At 40.8% G+C, this 21,461-nt stretch overlaps 1 protein-coding gene across 2 annotated transcripts in view; it reads right to left on the bottom strand.

The window, feature by feature from the left end:
* The window catches only part of DACH2 (dachshund family transcription factor 2), a 247,915-nt gene extending 240,947 nt beyond the window's left edge, over window positions 1-6,968 (bottom strand). The window contains exon 1 of one of the 2 annotated variants that reach the window (XM_058848085.1): window positions 6,262-6,968. In XM_058848085.1, coding sequence (XP_058704068.1) covers window positions 6,262-6,749 — 488 coding nt within the window. In that variant the 5' untranslated portion in view covers window positions 6,750-6,968. The remainder of the gene's footprint in view (window positions 1-6,261) is intronic. The other variant, XM_058848084.1, reaches the window with a different exon arrangement.
* Window positions 6,969-21,461: the final 14,493 nt, after the last annotated feature.

The raw sequence follows: 21,461 nt of genomic DNA, 5'->3' as shown, positions 1-21,461 counted from the left end.
TAAAATCACACATTTCCATACACCTTCAGGTTTTATTACACTGATAATCACACAACAAACTTACAAAAGCAACCAGCTGGGAACTTCCCGTGTATTTTAAAGCAAGGATTTGGATAATTTTGTTCGTAACTTCAGAAAATTCGTAATTACCACCTCTGGAAAGGCACGAAAGAGATTCAAGATCCTACATTCAGCAAATAAGAGATCAGACCCAAAACCACAGTAACACATCATTCTTTCAAAAGCAGGGTTCAGTATGTCCCACCTCTGATGAGAAGGGCTCAGATCCTAGAAACATTTTTAAGTTCTCTGCCCTTGTTCTGGCAAAAGGCCCCTGGCATGAAAGGGAAGTTCACCTCAGCAAAGTCAAAACAGAGACTTTACAGCCCAGATTTCAACACCTTTTTAATACTAATGCTGACAAACAGCCCTTACAAAACACCAATTCCAGCCTGAAAGCAGTGAAATAAACAAGACAATTCTTTAAAACATCTCATGAGGCTCATCTGAAATATTTACTGCAAAATTACTAAGGTAAGTAAGAGACCAGTTTCTCACTCTAAGGCCACTGCCATACAATAAAACATGATTCTTTAATTCAGTGGGTTTTACTGTGCTCCTAAGTCCTACCAAAGTTGATTTTCCCTGCCTTTGAAACCAGTGCACAAACAAGAGGCTGCTGCATGTGCAGCCACAGCCCCAGCGTGAGAATAATTCCCCATCTGCAGAGCTGGTCCCTTCTGGAGGCTTTCTGAGCATAATGCTATTGCCACACATTGATATATTGGTGAGAGAAAGGCAAATATAACAATGCTAAAGCTTAAACTCATTTGAATAAACTGTGAATTTCTATTACATATATTGTTTCCTTTATCAAATTGGAACTACTGGAGCAAGAACACCAAGAATGCCAACATAAATCTAGATCCGTTACAGCCAGTTTCTCCGATTTATTCTCAGAAGCCTTAAAGACAAAAAGTCAAAGTTCTTCTGTGTCAAGGAAAGATTAGGAAAAGGAACATTCCTGATAATTATTTAAATGAAAATAAAAGCATCACAGAGAGAAATCAGGTTTAACAAAATGACTGCACAAAGTACTATTTTACCCTCCAAAGAAAAACAAAGATGACCACGAGTGGTTTAGTAAACACCAAGGAATAAAAGCTGTGCATAGTCTACGTGGGAAACAGATCTTCATTATTCATGGCAGAGTACTTTGCACTTTGTGCTATCTTTTTTTCAGAATTTAAAACCTTTCCACAAAGACACGTTCCAGCCCTTTATGGTTTGTGTTCCACAGGTTCTGTCCAAGATAATGGATACCAGACTACACTGACCCAAAATTAACGGTGAACAACAACTTCTCCAACATATCTGGCTCTACATGGGGAGTAGTAGCAGAAACATAATAAACAACTATTTTAAATTTAACAGATGTTGAATCCAGACATACTTAACTTTAAAAGAAAATTCTTAATGAGGTAAAAAAAGAAAAAGGGAAAAAAGCCTTACTTCAGCCTGTAATCAATTTGGACACAATGATATTCTATTTATAGCAATACTTTTAACATGTTCTAGTCTTATATTATTTATTCCTATCATTCCTATTACAATGAAATATTAATGTTGAGAAAGTGGTTACTCTATTAAGGAGCTATCCTATGTTTAGATTTTAATATTGATCTCCACTATTTGGGAATAATTAATCATTCTGTAAGAGTCTGCATTTGCCTGTGTTATAATACGATCAGAAGTTTAGCATCTTCCCCCACAACAACGCCAGGATTAAATTTATATTTTGACCTATTCCTAAAGGCAATTTAGTTATTCCAACAGAAGGGGGAAAAGGGGATACCGCCACTTTAAAAGCTTCAATCTCTTTGACATTGCTGGCAGTGTATGGGAACATTAATGCATCTGTCATGATAACAAGCTAAGAATAACATCTAGACATCAAACCGAGCAGAGAATCCATCTGAAGTGATTCATTCAGATCTGTCTCATTGATTTATTAAACACAGGGCAACATCTGCAGCCTCACAGAGCCGCTTGGCGAAATTAATGCAAGATCAATTCAAATGGAAAAAAGTGCAAAAGAGATAAATCAAAACACAATTTGCATGCAGTTCCACAATCAGGCTTATTGGGTGCAAATGCTCAATTTTCCTCCCAAAGCAAATGAGTTTAAATGTTGTTTTATCTTTGTAGAATTGTGTGATTTGAAGTGACAGTGAAGAGTTCTGCAGGTTGAAATGGTGAAAAGAAAAAAAGGAGAAGAAATGCTTGCAAAGACCTTTTGAATATGCAACAAGAATATCATTAATACCTAATTGTTTAGCTTTTTTGTCTTTGCTACAAAAACACAGTATTTTTCAGTTGTAGAAGTCTCAGTAGAAAATTACATATGTATTATGCATATACACATGCAGGAATCATACAAATACTCCATTTTGGAGGAAAAGCATGTTACACTTCAAATGGGGAGCTCTAGTGCTGTGAAGAAAGAAGGGAATTTTAATCAAGGGTTCTCCAGATTAGATATGCATCTGATGAAAATATTCAAGTATTTTAGGAGTTTTGAACAGGCACAGACTTTAAAGATACCCAAAAAGAAAGAGGGATTTTTCCAAAAGCATAACTACACCGCTCAGAAAGTGGGAGAATTCCTTTCTCCATCTCCAGCAGACTCCACTTTGCCAGCGATCTCTGAGTGTTTGAAGTGAGCCTCCTCTTCAAGGAAGAGAAGGAAACTGAAAAACAGATCTCTATTTAAAAATGCTAACACCTCCAAAATCCATAAATTTGGCTGAGTCTGAATGTACGCTAAATACCCACTTAGAGAAAGAAGTTTATGGACAATCAGATGTCCACATTTCCTATCAATATACAGGAAGCTGTGTGCAGTGCTACATGGCTGGATTGCTTTAATTATAATCTTGACATCAGTCTCCTAATAAAAGACAGAGTACTGCTGACTATAGGGTAGCTTTTAATAGTCAACATGACTAGACCCTCATTATCTCATAAAATTAAATGTCTGCATTTACTGCTTAAATTCATTTCTAAAGCCTTTTATTGTTTGTGAATAGCTGAAGTAATACAAAATATTAGCTTAACCGGTTACTTTAAATAATGAAAAATATGCCATGTACTGAAATGCTCTTTTCTGCAAAGTATTCTGACCATTCACTGAATAATCCAGACCAACACTATGCTTTTGCAATGGCCAGGAGCATCCATCAAACACAGAACCGTGTGGAAGAGGCTGTGATCATACACAATCCTGGTTTTCAGGACTGACATGTACTATCATAAACATGTTCTTACTACAGTTTTAAATTTCCTTTTAAAAACAAGTCCTCATTATAGTTCTGTGTTGTTTTTTTTTTTAATTAAGTAAATGTTATCCTTTACTACTAAATTTAAGCAATCCTCCATAATTTAAGTAATATTCTAAGGCATTGCCCATCAGGAGCTAGATTTTGTCAGTATGTTGTACTCACTTGACGGTGAGACCTGCAATGAAATGAGCAGTTAGTTTATTTCACAAACCTTAGTTTATTTCACAAACCTTGCCTTGCAAATTAGACTGCATGCTGCTGGCTAACAAGAATCATTTTAGGAACATTCTGTAAACATGTGAATGAAAACCTAAACAGTGCATGTGAACGTATTACAGAAACAGACAGGTCAAAGCTGCTGGACAGAGTAACTCCTGCTACAGAACGCAAACACCAAAAAACTTTCGCCCACGGTGTGTTTCTCTGCAGCTCTTATGAGCTCTGTAGACAAACTCAACTTAAAAAATGCAATAGAGTAAGCAGGAGAAATAGAATTTTTTTTTCCAGTTATATATAATTGATGGTATGCATTCCAATTAAAAAAGTATCTAAAAGTGCACACCAATGTAAGAGATGCTGTTACAAGTCAATGACCAGTGAAAATAATGATACCCAGCATTTCTTACTGCTTTTTTCTGGCAGCTCTTGAGTTTACTGCAGCATTTCTACAGTATTCCAATAAATACATAAATAGCTATCAATTAAAAAAATATTAACTAGTAAAGCAATGCACAGTATTCTGAGTTGAGAGCATTAATTTAAAAGATCACACATTTTTAAGCCTTTATTTTCCAAATAAAAACTGTGAGCATGTCTTTTAACAGTTCTACTGTACTTAATTTGTTTGATAATGTGCACTGCAGTGCTTCCCAGGTCACTTCACAGCAAACAAAAATAATTAAGATTACTCATGTATTTAACTATTTTTACCCAACATTCTCTCCGGTAAGTGTGGACTGTTCAAGGGAAATAATAATCTGTAAATAAAATGAGGTATTAAGCATTTAATTAGCATGACAGAATATAATTAACATTAAGTTACAATCCTTGAGCAAAGTTTCAGGTGTGCTGATAACGCTCCTCATGCGTTACACCTGAAACCACGAATGCAAAACACCTTGATGTGAGCAGGTTCTTCCAACCAGTGGCATCTTCGCGAGGTATAAAGAAATGAAATGTAAAGGGATCTGCTGTTCTTGAACAGGTAAAAAACACAACGTTTTCACAGCAGGGTGGGGAGAGTTGAAGCACATTCAACACGTGTGAGTCTGAGCTGAGAGCTCTGCCCTGCAGGAGCCCCCTGGCACTGCCCTGCCTTATCCCCAGGGCTCTGCTCCTCTCCCTGCTCCTCTCAGCCCCTCCTGGAGCATCACTTGGCTCCTCACCTTCAGCTCCCCAAGGCGCCCTTCCCACCGCTCCCTGCACTACCCATTCCCCAGCACGCCCCTCAGTCTTTGTCGAAGAGGGAAAAAAAAAAAAAAGTTGGGAAATACAAGTTTTAAACATTTAACACTCCAGCGTTTCGAGATTTTAAATAGCTGGTTGTAAGAGAGCAGAAATCATTAGACTGCAGCTACAGGCTTCATTATCAAATCAGATCCTGTATTTTCCTAATAAAAAACTTTGGCACGGTCACAGAAATTAACGAGATGCGTTTCTTTAACCATCAACTTTCATGCTAGTCGAGTCTCAGAAACATTTCACAGAAGCATTTACATGTTAAATGTGCCCCTTAGTAATCTAATGTATTTGAATATAATTAATGTAAGTCTCAGACCTTGCTTCCAAACCCATCACTTTAATAAAGCAGTGGGTGTGATGTCATCGAGGTGCCTGACATTGAAATAGGCAGCGGGAGAAGGAGCTACAGAACCAGAACGAGAGCAAGAAAAAAAGCACATAGTCCATATTAACAGATCTAGGAATTAAGCGCATCTCTAAACTGCCACCTGTAATATAAAGTGATCTGGAACAAAGCAAATATTGCACTCAAGAATGACGCCTGGTCTGCTCCTGCTTCAGCAGCGAGTGCAGGATCAGGCCCGCACTGGCACGAAATGAAGTTATTAAAAATAAAACCCCCGTTCAGTGCTAAGCAGGTCGGAGCAGCGACACAAAGCCCACAGTCACTGAACGCTGGCGCTGCAGGTCGGATATCGCACCCAAAGCTCGCTGAAGCGTCTGTAAAGAAAGTTTGCTGCCACAGAAAGCAGCAGCACGCTGACATGGAAATGTTTCTGGAGACGTCCCTCACCAACTGCTGAAGCAGGGAATGGCATCTGCAAAGTCCCTGCCTTACACCCTGCCCCACGGCACCAGTGTTCCTGCCGAGCCCCGAGAGGGTTTTGTGTTTATTTAGATCATTATCATTTCTAAAGGCAGCAGCCATGAGGTCACAAACCAGGATTATAACCCCGAGTATGCAGGAGCCAGCGGGGATCCGGGGGCTCGCTGACCGAAGCCGGGCAGGGGCTGCGGCCGCTCCGGAGCTGCGGGAGCGGAGCCGCTCCGGGGGCACCGGGACCCGCAGCCCCCGCCCGGGCACCCGGCTGGCACCGCCCGCGGGAGCACAGCCGCGGGTCCCAGCGGGACAAAAAATAACGGAGAAAACTTTTGGGGATTCGGGTCGGTTTGTTGTTTTGTCTTTGTTTGTTTTAAAGAGCGTTTTCGGGAACTATCGGCTTTCCCTGTTTGGAGAAAAGTTTGGAGACCGGCGCTGGTGCCGCTCCGCTGCCCGGCGGTCCCGGCCATGGCGGGGGCCGATGGAAGCACGGAAAGTTTTCCGTGCCGGCCCCGCCGCACCCCAGCCCCGCTCAGCCCCGCGGTGCCCCCCACGCCCCCCTGCCCTGGGAGCCGCGCCCCCGCCCCCGGCCGCGCTCCCCGCGGGCCGGCCGGGGGCGAGAGCGGAGCCTGCGCTCACCTCGCGTTGGTGCAGTCGTTGTACAAAGTTTCGAAGTCCTTCCTGGTGATGAGCTTGCAGCGGTTGACGCCGGGCTGGATGGCCCCCAGCCCGCGCAGGATGCGGACCTGCTCCACCGTGCACACCACGGGCGATATATCCAGCCGCTTCAGCTTGGTGTAGACCGTGTGCAGCCCTCCCACCAGGTGCTTCAGGAAGAGATCAAAGACCTGCGGCAGGCAGATCAGCTCCTGCCCCTCCACGAGGAACGAGGCCACCTTCACCCCGTGCAGGTCGACCATCTTACACTCGTTGCCGCCGCCGCCGCCGCCGCCCGCGCCGGCCCCGCCGCCACCGGCCGAGAGGAAAGTATTGACGAGGCTGTTGGTGAGGCGCGGGGACTCCGCGGGGCTGGAGTACAGCGGGTCCGTCCGGAACAAACCCGCCGAGCCCCCCGCGCCGCCGCCGCTGGAAGTTGCGGCGATGACGGGCGGCGCGGACACCGCCATGGCCGGCGCGGCTCCCCGCGGCTGCCTCAGCCCCGCGCCGCGCTCCGTGCGCTGCCGCCGGACCGCCGCGCTCCCGCCGCCCGCACGCAGCGCCCAGACCCCTCCCCAGCGCCGCCGGGGGAGAGTGACGGCGCCCTCCAGCCAATGCGCCCCGCCCGCCGCCAGCGCCGCCGCCGCGAGTGGCTGCGGGCGCGGGCGGGGCGGGGCAGCGCCGGCCGCGCACCTGGGGCGGGGGGCGTGAGGGAGCGAGGGCGGCGCGGCCCGGCGCCCGCAACTCGGGGCAAAGTTTTAGGGGGAGCCCTGGGGCGGCGAGGGGCTCCCGCTCCGCGGGCTGGGAGAACGTCCCGTTCTCTGAGCTGTGGCGGGATGCCGCGGGGCTCCCCGGGCTGCGAGGGGGTCTCGGTGCCCGGACCGGGAGAGGGTCCCCCGCGCTCGGAGGGAAGGGAGCGGAGGGAAGGCAGCGCTGGGACCGTCCCCATCCCTTCCCCAGGGCGCTGGAGAGGTCGCTGAGCCCTGGCACGTTTTGTCAGCGTTAGAACACCTGTGCCCCGCCGGAGCTGAAGGGAATGGGGAGCGGGGGGACGATGCGAGGCTCCCTTTGGTACAAGAGGCAAACGCGGACCGGGAACGCACCGAGCGCGGTGGCACCGGGCCAGCACAGGGCTCCACGGCCACTGAGTCAGGCCTGAGGCAAGCCGAGACCCTCCAGAGAGGGGCACGGGCAGAACGGGGGAGGTGTGAGCGGTGTGCGAGTTTGTGGTCGCTGCACCGGGCAGAGCCCGTTCTCGGGAGGTCTGGCACGGAGTTGCTTGAAATCCCCAGCCCCGATGCGGCAGCAGTTGTGCTTTAGCTTCAGCGGGCTCGGCCCTCTCCTCCCGCAGCCTCCAAAAGCACCATGTGGTACCTCGGCCTGCGAGCATCCTGGGAGCCGCCACATCCTGCGCCTCCTCCACCCGATCCCGGGCGGGTGACACAGGAACTGCCAAGCCCCCTGCGTCCCTTCTCTCTGAACAGGAGCCGAAGCATGATCAGACATCAGCAGACCCAGGGCACGCTGCCTACATCGGTTATTTGCTTCTCACCCTCTCGCAGTGTTGTATCACACCTCTTTTCCCACCCTCTTCCCGTTTTTCCTGCGTATCAACATCCTTTCCTGTTTGTTGCCACTGGTTTTCATTCTTTATCTTTCCTTCTTTCCTAGTCCTTTAACTTTTTCACGCCTCTCTTTTTTTTCTTTTTTTTTTCTATTTTTGTTTGTTTTTAGCTTTCCCTAAGCCATTCAATAAACAAAGCAAGCAGAAAAGAATAAATAAAACTTTTCAAGTTGATGCCAAGCAAGCAATAGCAACAGAGCATTTCCACTGCCTGTGTGTGCCATCTTCTCTTTCCTTTTGTTAGGCTTGCTTATTTAGGCACCTTCTCTGCAAAGTTTAATGTTTTTTGCATTATGAGTAATCCCATTTTAGATGAGAGAAGATGACTGTATGCTAACTAAATTGCTATATTTGTGAACATAACTGATCTTAAATTACACTCTGGAGGAACCTCCCCTTCTCCCCATTGATTTGATGTGTTCTAAGAAGCCTGGCCACTAGTTTTAGGTCTCTAACCTCATTGCCTGAAACCGAGGCAGAATTTTCACATAATTTAGTTTAAATTAATACCTTTCAATAAGAATTCTCGTGTTTTCTGAACTAGTTCATGCATCTTTTTAGGCTCAAATCTTAGACTGGAAGCTCTGTGGGGCAGGGGCTACTTACTTTGGCAAAGTGTTCAGTACAATCAAGCCCTGAACTCATCTATTTATATACTGGAAATTATAGAAATAGTAAATAACTGACTCCAGATAGAAACTTTTGGGTGTTAATTTTCTGAACATGATTGCTGTTAAGAGATTTAATAAATCAGATTCAATCACTGCCCTTTTAAAGATTTTTTTTTTCCCCCTCTGAGATTAATGCCACAATCAAAATCCACCGTGAGAATTCTTTTTCCTTTTTGACTTTAATGCCTTCCACAAGCTAAACATATTTCTAAATAAGACTGGATTTTCACAAGGCCAGAGGAAGCCTTGCACATCAACACCCAGCGAGTTGGAGTGGCATGAAGCAATATAAAATCATAAAGGCTGTAGTAAAAGCAGTACCCTTGAGAGGTGACTGTCCATGGAGAGAAGAACTGCTCTGAAACTTAGAAAATGCTCAAGGTTTGAGAATTAATGCCAGCCAGCTGTCCAGTTCAACTAAGCATATACAAATCAACTATATCCATGAATATTATTATTTCTCTGTAATTTTGTTAAAGACAAGGCAAAGTTACTAAAGCCTAACAATCATCCAGTAATATCTTGTCAGTTATAAAGTATCCAGATGGTTTATTTGAATGGAGTCCAGCAGTACATAATATGAATGTGTACAAACTACTAACCCTCCCTATAGCTGAAAGAAGTATTTCAGAATATTACTTTAAAAGTAAGGTTTTGTTATTTTTCTTCCTTTTTAACTGGTGTGCAAAACCCTCCATTTTCTTACACTGGCAGCCATAGAAATATTGGTGTATTGTGTATTAATCCTATACAAAAATTGGCTGTGTTTGTATGGCAAGATGTCAAGCAAAGGTTCCATTTGTTTGTTTTTGTTTTTATCATCCTTGCATATGCCCCACTGGAGTGAGATGGGAAAGTCTTCCCTGACGCAGGAGGAAAGAGGAAAGCCCCAATCAACAGCATTCTGGAAATCTCTCATTGCCAGCTGGCAGGAACGTGGCTCCTGCTCTCCATGGGATCCAGGGAGAAAGGGATGGGTGACACACCTGACGAGGGGGAGACACTGGGGAAAACTAATGACAGCTCAGTGAAGCAGTAAAATAGTAAAAATACTAAATACTTAATACTAAAAATAACTATTTTTTTTTTAGAGAAAGCTCAATAGTGCTATTTGTGCTTCATCTCAGTTTCCTGTAGCTAAACATGAGGGAGGACAATAAAAATAGGAATTTCATAGATATCAAAATGTGATTTCTTTTTTTTTAATATGAAGATTTTTTTCTATGAACTTCATAGAGATTATGTCCAATGGGAGTAGATTATAGGAAAAAAAAATGCTACTTTTTAGTAAGAACTTGGATTGTCCCTAAAACAAGTGTGAGGGAATAAATATGAACATAGACTTACAAGGGTCAGAGGTAATTTAAGGGTCCAAAATGAAAGATAAAAGATAACTGGAAGATGCATTTGCAGTGCACCCGAATCATAACAAAATGAAACACCTTTTTTTCTGAATTCCAACCCATCTGGAGTCTGAGTGACAAATCCTTGTCCTCGTCCTTAACAAGGGAATTTCTCTGGGCCCAGTCGAAAGCTGCTAACCTGCCCTAGTGAGCTCTGAGCTTGTATCCTGAGCGTGCAAAGCCCTGATGGTGCTACTTCAAGGAGCACCTTGAAAAGGAAGAAAAAACAGTATTAACTTTCTGCTGGGTTAGTGTTTAATGCCTTGGATTCCTTGAGAAAGAGTACCCACAATTATATTAACAAATGTAGGCCACTGACGTGAGAAAAAGAAGAGACTGAAATTAGTGTGTCATTCTTTGTGCCCACATTTTTCTAGACGCACTCGTACTTGACACTTGTATTCAATTTAGTTCTGACATTTCAGCTGAGGTTTTTTTGGAATTGTGGATTAAAACTTCCCACCTAAACATCAAGGATTTTACATAAAACTGATGAATCTAAATGTCTAAGTATCAATAGAAAAATGATCTCTTCTCTCAGGTGATTAAATGTATTGTATTAATGTGTGCATAACGCAGAATCAATAAATAATGAATTACCACTGATTGTAATTGAATGTTTTCATAATTTTATTGTCAGCCATGATAAATAATCAGTACATTTATACTGCATTAAATTAATTAGTGTGTCATTTCTATTACATACATCAGCAGTGAAGTAATGCAGTGACATCTGTTTCTAATGTTTTAAAGATGTGGTATTCCTTATTAAGTAAAAGGAAGAGTTATTAGAGGTATTTCCTGTGATTGGCAGTTATACTGGTACAGTCAAGGGGATCAAATAAAGGAACTTGCACTCTTGGCAAATGCTGCATTTCAACCCTTAATGGCAGCAAGTAACAAGGACTGGAGTGGATTTTGCTTCTTTAGGATTTCAGAAAATCCTGTCTAGCTTTCTAGAGAAAGTAAGAGCAGATCCCTTCTTCCAAATACACTTGGGAAGATTCTAACATGCAAAACAATTAAAGCTCTACAGAAGAACCAGACATCCACATCCATTTCTGTATCCATTTTTCTGTCTCAGCCCTCTGTATATACAAAGGAATTCCCTGCTAAGTGCTCATTAAAAAGTCAGATTAAGCCTTTTTTGGCTGTGATGTTCTTACATGGAAGTATCTGGACTATTGGGTCTGTAATCTTTCTTGGAAGCCACACTAATGTGATGTATCTTAGCTTTGTGCTGCTGTTCATTATATTACCTGCAACAGAAAGAGGAAATTGAGGAGATGTTGCAAACACAGGAATCAAAAAATGAAGGAGTAAAATAGGAGGAACAGAATAAATAGAAGGGAATATACAGCAAATAAGCATGAAGCAAACTCTGCCAGAAGGAGGGTGGGTTTCTAAATGACTCCAGGTATTATAAATGGGGTGATATGAGTAAAACCCACTGAGCAGCAAGTTACAGATGACAGAAGTAGTCTGGGGTTCTTGATTAATGATGTCTTTTCCATGACACACGTGGTCATCCTTAACTTTCCTGTACCTTACACCATCTTCAAAAGGAAAATTGTAAAACCTAATGTTAGAGCTTACCTGACTAGAGTTCTTCATCCACAAAACAGTTTTTAATTTGAATCTTAAATTTTTCATACTAACAATGGGCATCATGATATTTATGCAAAATGAAAACAGTTCAGACTTATTTTATTCTTTCCAGTGCAAGTCTCAAATGTTGTTTCTGACTGATCACTGACAACTCTGCACAGATTTGGCTGGGTGGTGTCTGGGCCAGCCATGTGCACTCAGCAGTTTGTCCCCATGGCTTGCCCTGGACAGGGCGCTGTGGCTGGTTTGAGAGAGCCTGTGTGGCCAGCACTGGTGGCTGCTCACTGGCAGGATTGCACATTTAATACTCTGTGATCTTCAACCTCACTCCAGCCCAGGTGAGACAGCGCCTCGAGGCTCCCTCCATGCACTGAGCGTGACTTGGGGCCTCCTCTTGGGCCAGCCCTGGACAAACACAGCCCTTGAGAGAAGTTCTGCAGTTCACAGCGCCTGCCCCGCGCTCCCAGCTCATGCTCTATGTGAGGCATGAAGGATGTGACCATTTACTACAGATCCTGAGATAAATAAAGCACAAACATACTCTCTCAAACAAGGTCCCATCCACTTTTCCTATTCATCAAAATGTCACTTGTGTTATCACTGGAGAGATGTGACCTGCTGTGTTTGGCACTATCACTTTTTGTCTAACACATGTGTAAATACTGGTTCTGAAAGCCAGAAGCACATTTGTCATACAAAAATGTGAGTGGTACTTTTAAGCTTGTTCCAATGAAATCCATGAATACAAGATAGAGACATTGCTAATGATCCTCCATGTTAATCTGGATTTTGATTGAGGAGAGAGAGCAGCGAAAGATCAGGACCTTAATGGAACAAGGCTGTTTTACAGAAGATACAATCATCATTAATGTTCAATGTTGTTTGTACCTTTTCTTCTTCAGGAAGAAAACTTTATACTATTAGGTGTGTATTGAAGTTAAAACACACCTCATAGCAAAGCACTGTGAACACAATTCCATGTACTTCAATATATTCAGTAAGTCATCAGACCCAAATGCTCGTTACTATTCCCAGAGGAACAAGATTTACCTCAACTCTCCACATTTTCAGGTCAGTTAAAGAAAGCAAAAGTTTTCTGGCACTGTCTGTCTGAGCATCTCAGCCCTAATCTGAAGGCACCACCATCTAGTGGGATAAGAAGGTATTTAATTTTCTTTACGTTTTTTTGGTACTTTTAAACGTGGTCATCACATTCTACTTCAAGTAGCAAAAAAAAAAAGTTTTGAGGTTTGTTTTTTTTTTCATTTATTTATACATATAAGGCTTATGTGGCCCTTCCATTAATTCTCATTTCTCTTTTAACTGCAAAGCATTTTCCAATAAAAACCTTAGAAGTAGTTTCCTTGAAAATAGTTTTTCATAAACAGAATTTTATCTATGAGAAAACAATTTATAGCTATCCAGACTCAGTGGAAGTATAATTGATTTATTGACAAAATATTTCCAGTATTATATTGAATCTACTTTGTGGAAATCCAATTGGCAGAATTATTAATATTATGAAAGTAATCATCTTGAGCTCATCTTTAAAACCAATGTGTATTTTAGGCAGTAAAGATCTGTCCATGCAGTTTTCCACAGAGCCATTAACTGTACAGCTTTTGGTTGTAAGCAGAGTCTGACCATTAAGTCCCATCTAAAATAAATTCCCAAGCTGAATGCAAAGCATTCCTTTTACCTCTAAGAGTGACCATTTATTGTACTTTAATACAATGTGCCCGTGCTGATATCCTGACTGCTACCTGCTCTTATTTGGTTTTCCTTTCATGCATTTACAGTTGGGCAGGGTACTGGCTGGGATTTTCTGTGGGGGAGGGAGAACCATCAGGGTGAGCAGTGTGTGTTCATTTGGCTGGTTTTTACCACGGAATGTGTGCATCTGCAGCTGTTATCCTAAGATGCCTCCTTGTGTTCAGGTCTCATTGATCTTGTTACAGCATTTCACACACACAGGGATAATTGATTTACATCATTCAGGAGTCCAGATCTTTTATAAGCATGAGAGTAAATATTAAGAAATTACCATATTTTAAAATTCTATAGATACTTTGATTTTTTTACTATCTAAACCAGTAATGGTATAATAAAGATTTAAATACTTCATTACACAGATAATATTTTAGTATTCATAATGTGGGCCTGCTTCTGTTTCCATGGAAGTGAGTGGTATTTTTATCTTGGATACTACTAGACATTTCAGTGTCTTACTATTTTCAAATTATAGAAATCTTATTGACAGAAATAGTGATCAATGGGTATTTTGCATTGAACATCAATTTTATGATACTGTCTTTTCAAACACTACATTTCTTCCGAAATCCATAAGGTAATGTCAATCTGCCAGTTCCTACTGAAATCAGTCTGGAGTTCTGAGTAAAAATCAATGGAACTGGTCCAAACTGGTTGAGGTAGTAAATGCCATTTTGACCCTTTGATCCTTGAACCATGTGCCTTCGAAGGTTTGAATTTCACTTAGAATGCAAACTTAAAAATAGGTAAGTACTTTCATTTGGGATACTGTTTGCAGCTGATGAAGTCCAGGATGTTCTACCTCACACTCCATTTGAGGAATAAAAATCCCACCTAAATAAGAGGTCTGGGGTGTACAGGGAATTAGGGAGACAGTCTGGAGAGAACAGGTGTAGGGGAAGTTCAGGGCAGTGATCTACACAACTGCTTACTCCTGAGTTCACACAGACCTTGCAAAAGCCTCTGAATTCTCATCCATTTTTCAACTCCCTGAGGAGTGAGCCTGGTCCTGAGGCCTTCTTGCCACTCTGCCAACTCTTGGGTCACTCTTCTCACAGCTCTGGTGGAAGCTGAATAAAATACTATGAACCTAATTTTATTTTTTTTAAATAAAAGTAAGTATTGAACGAAATTAGCTCCAGGATACTCCATAGTTCTTTATAGGACATGGAGGGAAAGGTCTCATTGAGAACTCATTCTGAGATTTTACCCCTCACAAAGCCTGAGCTGGGGAGGCTGAATCCACAGTAGAATTGAGTCTGTCTGAATCTCAGTCAAAGCAACTCAGAGTGAGATCAGAATCAAATATTTAAGAGCAGGTTTTGTTTTTAACTTGACCAATCTCTGTGTCTCAGTATGTCCTCTGAGCTTTTGGATAAAGTCAAATGAAAGAAGCAGCGCTTTTCTTCATCTTCAGGAGACATTATTGACTTTATCTACCTATTTTTCCTCTTTCTTACTTTCACATCAAGGTTGATGTGACAAATATTGATAACCCAGAAAAATATATGTAATCCTACATAAACCTGGTTTTATATACTTTAACTTCATTGCCTTTCTGATGGAATTACCAGTGACTTGTGGAGGCATAAGGATTATCAGGCCATGAATTGAAGGTACAGGTTGGAACACCTGTGATCATAATTATTTAATGCATAACCATCCTGGAGGTTTTTTTAAAACACTCCTTGCCCATATTTATAATGTTAAAACCTGTTAGTACCTTGGGAAACCATCACTGATATCTTTCATTAGTATTATGAATTCTAGAGTGTTTTGCATTGAGGAGCACCGTAAGCTGAAAGTATTTCTTCCAAATTTTTTCTAAAGGGATGCCTTACAATTTGATTCCATTATGATTTTAAATATGACAAGATCTTCCCTATTTTTTCCCACAAGGTCTATGAATATAGAATAAAGTAAGGTTTAATAGAGACTTTGCACTGTAAATATTTTTCCCTAAAATGTAAATATACTATATAGTTTCAATTTTAAAAATGGAACTGAGTGTTCTGTTTTAGATAGTGGTTTATTTTATATGATCAATATGAAAATAAAAAGGTTTTCCTTAGAGTGATAGGACTTCAGACACCAATTTTCTTTGCTATTTTAATAATGAATGTTGATTGAACACGCTGTGATCACTTCAGTGCATGAAATTAGCCAGGAATCCTGGGTTTGATGATATTTTCCATTAATTGAAACTTATTTGAATCCAGCATCTTTCAGTGCAATTCTTTTCCATACAAAATTCATGTTAAAAATTCCAATTCCTGGACATAGTGAGGAAACTTGAAAGTCTGTCTTTTGGCCAGAGGATTTCCATGGCTGTGCTGCAGCTCATCAGTTGTCAGTCCATCTGATAATTCCTCCATTTTTTTTTCCTAAATGCCAAAATATTACAAGCAGCCACTCAGGGAAATCCTTCCAACAGGCTCTTTTCAGTCCATCTCTTGGGCAGAGGCAGCTCATCTGTGATTTTTCACAGCTCCAAATGTGTTTTTAAAGGTATCTTTCTGTATAGTGGCATGAACGTGATTCTGTTCATCCCAAGAAAATAGGAAAGACACCATAACTTAATTGAACAAAGACAAGTAAGGCTTCCCATAGAATCCATCTTCCCAATTCCTATTTAGGGAATTCCTGGTCATGCAGGAAGCCATCTGAAAAGAGGCTATCAGGAAACTGCCATCTGCAAGGCTTCAGGGAGCAATTGTTTCCACAAGTCACAGTAACTCTGGTCAGAAACAGGATTTTAACACTTGGTTCACTGGCCCTCATGGAAGACTAAAGGAACAAAATAAAATGAAACATTAAGTTCTGGAAGATCAAGCCCTGTTTTTCACAGATGCCAGGTATCAGGAATTGCAGCTATCACACCAGCTCTGATGATGCTCTGTTGCAAAATGCTATTCATTGTCGTTTCGAAGTCATCAGGGAAATGGGAATTATGAAACTTTTGCTATGCACAGTATACAGCCTTTGTAGTCTTGATTGTTCATCTCTGGTTTGATGTGATAGAAACTCTGGAAAAAGGAAACTGCTTTCACCAACAAATATTGTGGATCTCAACTGTTCATAACTGCCAATACTGATAAACTCACACTATAGATTTACTAGTTGAATACACACACAGTTTACTGTAGCAACATTACCAGGGAATACAGAATTAAATCCCAGATGGATCAGTATCCATAGTGCTGAAATACAAACAATTATTAGGAACTTTGGAAATCTTTAGGAGCTCAGTGTCTACATACAGTCCTAGTTCATTAATGGACTTTTTGAATGCTACCCTCATCTGGAAGCACTACCACTTCAATTAGTTCATCTACTGATTTGTGTGCAACTATTGCTGTTTAACATCCCTTGTCTGGCTCAAAATGCCACATTTAGGTAGCACCTCACTATTTAAAATCTCTTTCTTTGGAATATTTTAAAGTGCCATCCCACAGTATTTATGTACCTGTTTTTCTGTACAATTTGATTACATTTTATTGGAAGCAAAGAAGGATGTATGCAGTACTTCTAGATCTGACTTCTTTTGAAACATTTTTCCACCTTTTAAAAAATTACAATAGCTTCCATGAAAAGTTCAGACTGAAAAAAGCAAATGAAAAACCCCAAGCACTAAAGCACAAAACAGAAAAGAATTGCACTGACATGTGAAATGTGTTAAAAAATCTTCTTTGAATCAGTCATTTAGACATACAAAGATAATGATGATGATTATGAAGACAATAATTATAATCAACTAAAATTTAAATTCATCCATTTTCTTCTATGCAAATACCAATTATATTTCTTTTCTTTAAAATGAATGTGACCATTTTAAGTAGTTATTCTTGCAAATCTTCCTAATAATCTGCCTCAACATTGACAACAGCACAGCATTCTTCTGAAGTGAGGGGGGAAATTCTGTCTCTTCTGGCTTAATGGAAAGGCCAAAATGAATTCTTTATATAGAATTAATATTCCCAGTGTGAGGAGCTACAGCCTATTCCTTTATTTACTCCATCAAACAGAGGAAGTGCTGCTCTTAGGTGCTAAGGAGGTACAAAAAGGGAGGGCACACCGTGCTCCCATTAGCTCTGCTCTCTGGGTTCTGAGCCATTTCAGGCACAGAGCTGAAGTAAAAATAATGGCTCAAAGTCTCCTTGCCCCCCTCAGAGATTCTGTGGTGCAGAATGCCTGAGAGAGGTGGTTCAAGTTCTAGGAATAACTACTGTGCTCCTGGAGAAGTTACTTTATCAAAGAGCTGCATGGATCTGGGATCTGCTAAGCCAACATCTTACCCTGAAAAAGATGGTGCTAAGACTAAACAAACAAACAACTTTCTAATGAGTATTGCGCATTATGATTTATTACATCCAAATGAAAAAAATTGTTATTCAGACTACAAGATTTGCCCTTTTATTGTCTTCATTTTATATATTATCACTTTAAGAACACACAACCTAGAGAAAACCCTGTTATCAAGGCAATGGGATTGAAATTCAGGTTGCAGACATCGCCCCAAAACCAGATTAAAATGCAAACATCTTATCAAAACTTTAAATACTTCAATATAGCTGGCCCACATATTGCTTACAGTAGAAGCATTCTTTTCCTAGACATATAGTTTAATTAAAGTTTAATAAGTGCAATGTGGACGTCTTCTTTTCTGCAGAAGAAAAGGCAGCATTTAAATGGAGTGTGCTATGTTTGGATTAATGAAAAATGGATGTTAAATCCTGAGTGTCCATCCTGAATTCTCAAAAGCATCACACATACATAGAGTCTGGCACCAGTTTACAACTTCTGAAAGAAAAACAAGAGCTATTCTCATTTCTGTGAGCGAGCTGAGTATAATCTCATTTCAAATGCCTTAAAGATTTCAGTGCACCACTATTGCTACTCTCTGGCTTTAAATTCCTAAAGAGTATTTTAAACACAAAACTTGCTTGAACTGTAATGTTGGGAGAGAAATGCTCAATAAGGAGGCCTTTGCTGTGTATGAGTTCAGTAAATTCACTTATGAAAGAGGTGATTACACATACTCTGGTTTATAAGTGATAACTTTCTTTTTAGCCACAGCCCTTTCACAACTTAAATTTGTCCCCAAACCACCCTGCTGCAGCTGACAGATAGTTTCATACATGCCCTTTCAGGAAACAGAGGAAGAGGGTCTGGCAGCCCTTCCCTGGCTGTGTGTACCCTCAGATAATGTTAAATTTCAACCACTGCAGCAGCAAAGCCCAAACTAAATCTCTGCTCCTACACAGAGCTCCAAGCAGAGCCCTGACAGACCCAGCGGTGGAACTGAGGCAAATCAGCCTCCAACAGAGATTTTCTCCAAGTAGGAACAGTGTTTGCTTTATCATTTTTAATCACCTGCTTCCGTAATTTCAAAGGTAGTTGTTAATTTGTATTAATTTGTATTTATTTGATTTTTAGCAGTGTTATCACCAATAGCCTGATTTACCTGAAAGTCAGTCTCTGGCTCTTACTCACTCCTAACTTTCAGATGTCTCTTGGCTACAGTTTGGTGTTGGAGTCCTTGGTGACACGTGTGTCTTCACAAGAATCCAGCTGGCAAGAACTCATTTCAGCTGAGGCCTTTATAGTCTTTTGTTTATGGTTTCTCTGGTGAAGTCGAGGCAAAAATACTGCATATGAGACACATCAATTCCTTTACTTTATGGACTACTTTGAACCCTTTTAATTATATAATAATATTTATGGGGAGTTTCCTAAGGGACCTTTATCAGTTTCAGAACTTCAAGTCTTGGTTTATCCTCTCTTTTCATTCCAGCCAGGTGCCACTTACAATTTTCAAGACTGGAGAATGCTGCTTTTTAAAAAATACTCAATAATCTTGCACTTGTCATTCTCCTCAAATAGAGAAATGCAAAACTTTCAATCTGTGGCTGGCTGATTTTGTTTCATTTGCTGTATCATCCATCTCCCAGACTAATTCCTGGGCTTTTTTCTGGATTTGTATGGGCACATTTTTAAGTACAAATATATATATAAAAATTAAGTGAAATAAAATAAATAACTACTCCTATCTCCTGTTTAAGCCAATACACATTTCACCTTCAGCTGTAATTATGGTTTGTTAACCAAACAGAAAAGACCAAGATGTTGAGGTTGAGCTTTGCATGGTAAAACTTGTGCTGTCTGTAATGAAGTAGGAATATGCACGAATGACTGAAGGATCTGTGTTCATGAACTGGCAATGAGTCAAAAGAGATGAATAAAGGAAATGCAATATATAAAAGAATGGGAACATTTCCAGAGAAAAGAGATTAATTTCTTATATAAGCTACAGCCCCCAGATGTGCTGGAAAAGGTACAGTTTTCCTAAACTCACAGAACACAAGTCTGAAAACCTTACTATGCAATAAAACTGCTTCGAGTAATATTGCAAATGAAGTAAGGCACTAACTGAACGTCATTAGACACACTTGTCCATCTTTACTTAATCCTCCTTAAATATTAATAAATTGTAATCCTAATGAATCTTCATTTATTACACAACTTCATGCAGCAGTCTTATATATCCAATCTCTTTTTTTCTGGTGCTTACTGCACTTCCTGAACTATCATAACTGACCACAGCTTTGAGAGGGAGGAATACACAAATATTGGAACTGCCAGGACAGAAGGCATTCAATTCTGCTTTGTGGCATCCTGGATTTTCAACCAGCCTGAATCTTGGGGCTGCTGCAAAGACTTTCTCTTTCTTTCTGGACACCTGAAGTTTTAGGAAACCCATAAAACCCATAAAACTTACAGGTAATCCTTAATGTAGCTGAAGTGGAACTTTCTTTCTGTACTCTGCCAGTTTCACTGGGGAGAGCAGCCTTGTCAAAACTATGATCCTGGGTGTTTTTCCCTCCTTGCTGCTCATTTTGTACAAGATAATTTTGATTGCCATGAGAGACCTACAGAATTTTTGCAGATTGCCATTAATTAAAGATTGAAAAAATAAACTCTTTGCCTTGCATGGTTACAGAAGTCAAGTGATATGTAATTCCCTTTCCAGCCTCTCTAAGCAATCCCATAATTTACACACATCTTAGTAATCAAAAGGGCAACCTCAAAATGAGTTTCAGTGCACCTTAGGTAGAGAATGTGCATTTAATTATTCAGAGTTTTTCAAATATATTCAGGTCACTGATCTACCAAAGGCCTGTATCACAAGAGTGTTCATAGCACTCCAACTGAGAGTCTGCATCCGACTGAGGATTTGCAGTATAGGGTCTAATGCCATTAATATCACACAATTTATATGGGCCTGATTGAGGCTGACCACTGCAAGCTGTGACAGGAAGACAAACTCAGATAACAGTAAGAAAGAGGAAGTTGGAATAAAAGTTGTCTGAGAGTTTAGAATAAATTTGGAAACAATTTTTTCCCAAACACGCCTGCCTGTGGGGAGGCTGTTCCCGTGGTTAATGAACAATCAGGGCGGTGCATGCGTGAGCGGGTGCCAGTTGTGGAACTGCAAAACTCCAGAGGAAAGCCACTCACAACTGCAGCAGCACACAAACACTGCCTTGCTGCCTGAACTAATGAGCCATTTCGCTGGGATAAAGCATTTATTCACTGGATGTTTCAAGCAGCTAATGGGCCCGATCCTGCTGCTGATCCTTATTCAAACTGGTACTCAAGGAGAATTAAATTCTGTATCCATTGAGGGAACAATAGAATGAATAATGAGATTTCACACGTGAAATCACTGCAGGATAAAGAGACTACATAACTCAAGAAAATTAAAATTCATCATAGTGAATGTGAAGAATTTGCTGTTTGTTTTTGGTGGAAGAAGCATTTGATCAAATGGTGGGAGACAAGATCTTGAGATAACTAAAAACTCCATAATTCTAAAGCTGATTTGTCCTAATTTTCTTTTGGATGTCAGTGTTCCTACCTAGGAAAATAAAAACACTTCCAGAGCTTAAAAGACTTTGCTCAGATTCCTGTACTTCTGAAAAGTATTTTGATAGAGTTAGATATTAACTACACAAACTTTAAAGTAAAAAGGGTAGTTCTATGGACATGTGAAAATCCCAAATAAAAGTCATAAAGTAAAACACCATGTTTTTATGAGAGATGTTT

The sequence above is a fragment of the Poecile atricapillus genome, chromosome 12, assembly GCF_030490865.1.
Source record: "Poecile atricapillus isolate bPoeAtr1 chromosome 12, bPoeAtr1.hap1, whole genome shotgun sequence".
In the NCBI taxonomy this organism is placed as follows: Eukaryota; Metazoa; Chordata; class Aves; order Passeriformes; family Paridae; genus Poecile; species Poecile atricapillus.
The sequence above is the reverse complement of the archived record's forward strand: the minus strand, read 5'-3'. Positions and strand labels throughout refer to the sequence as shown.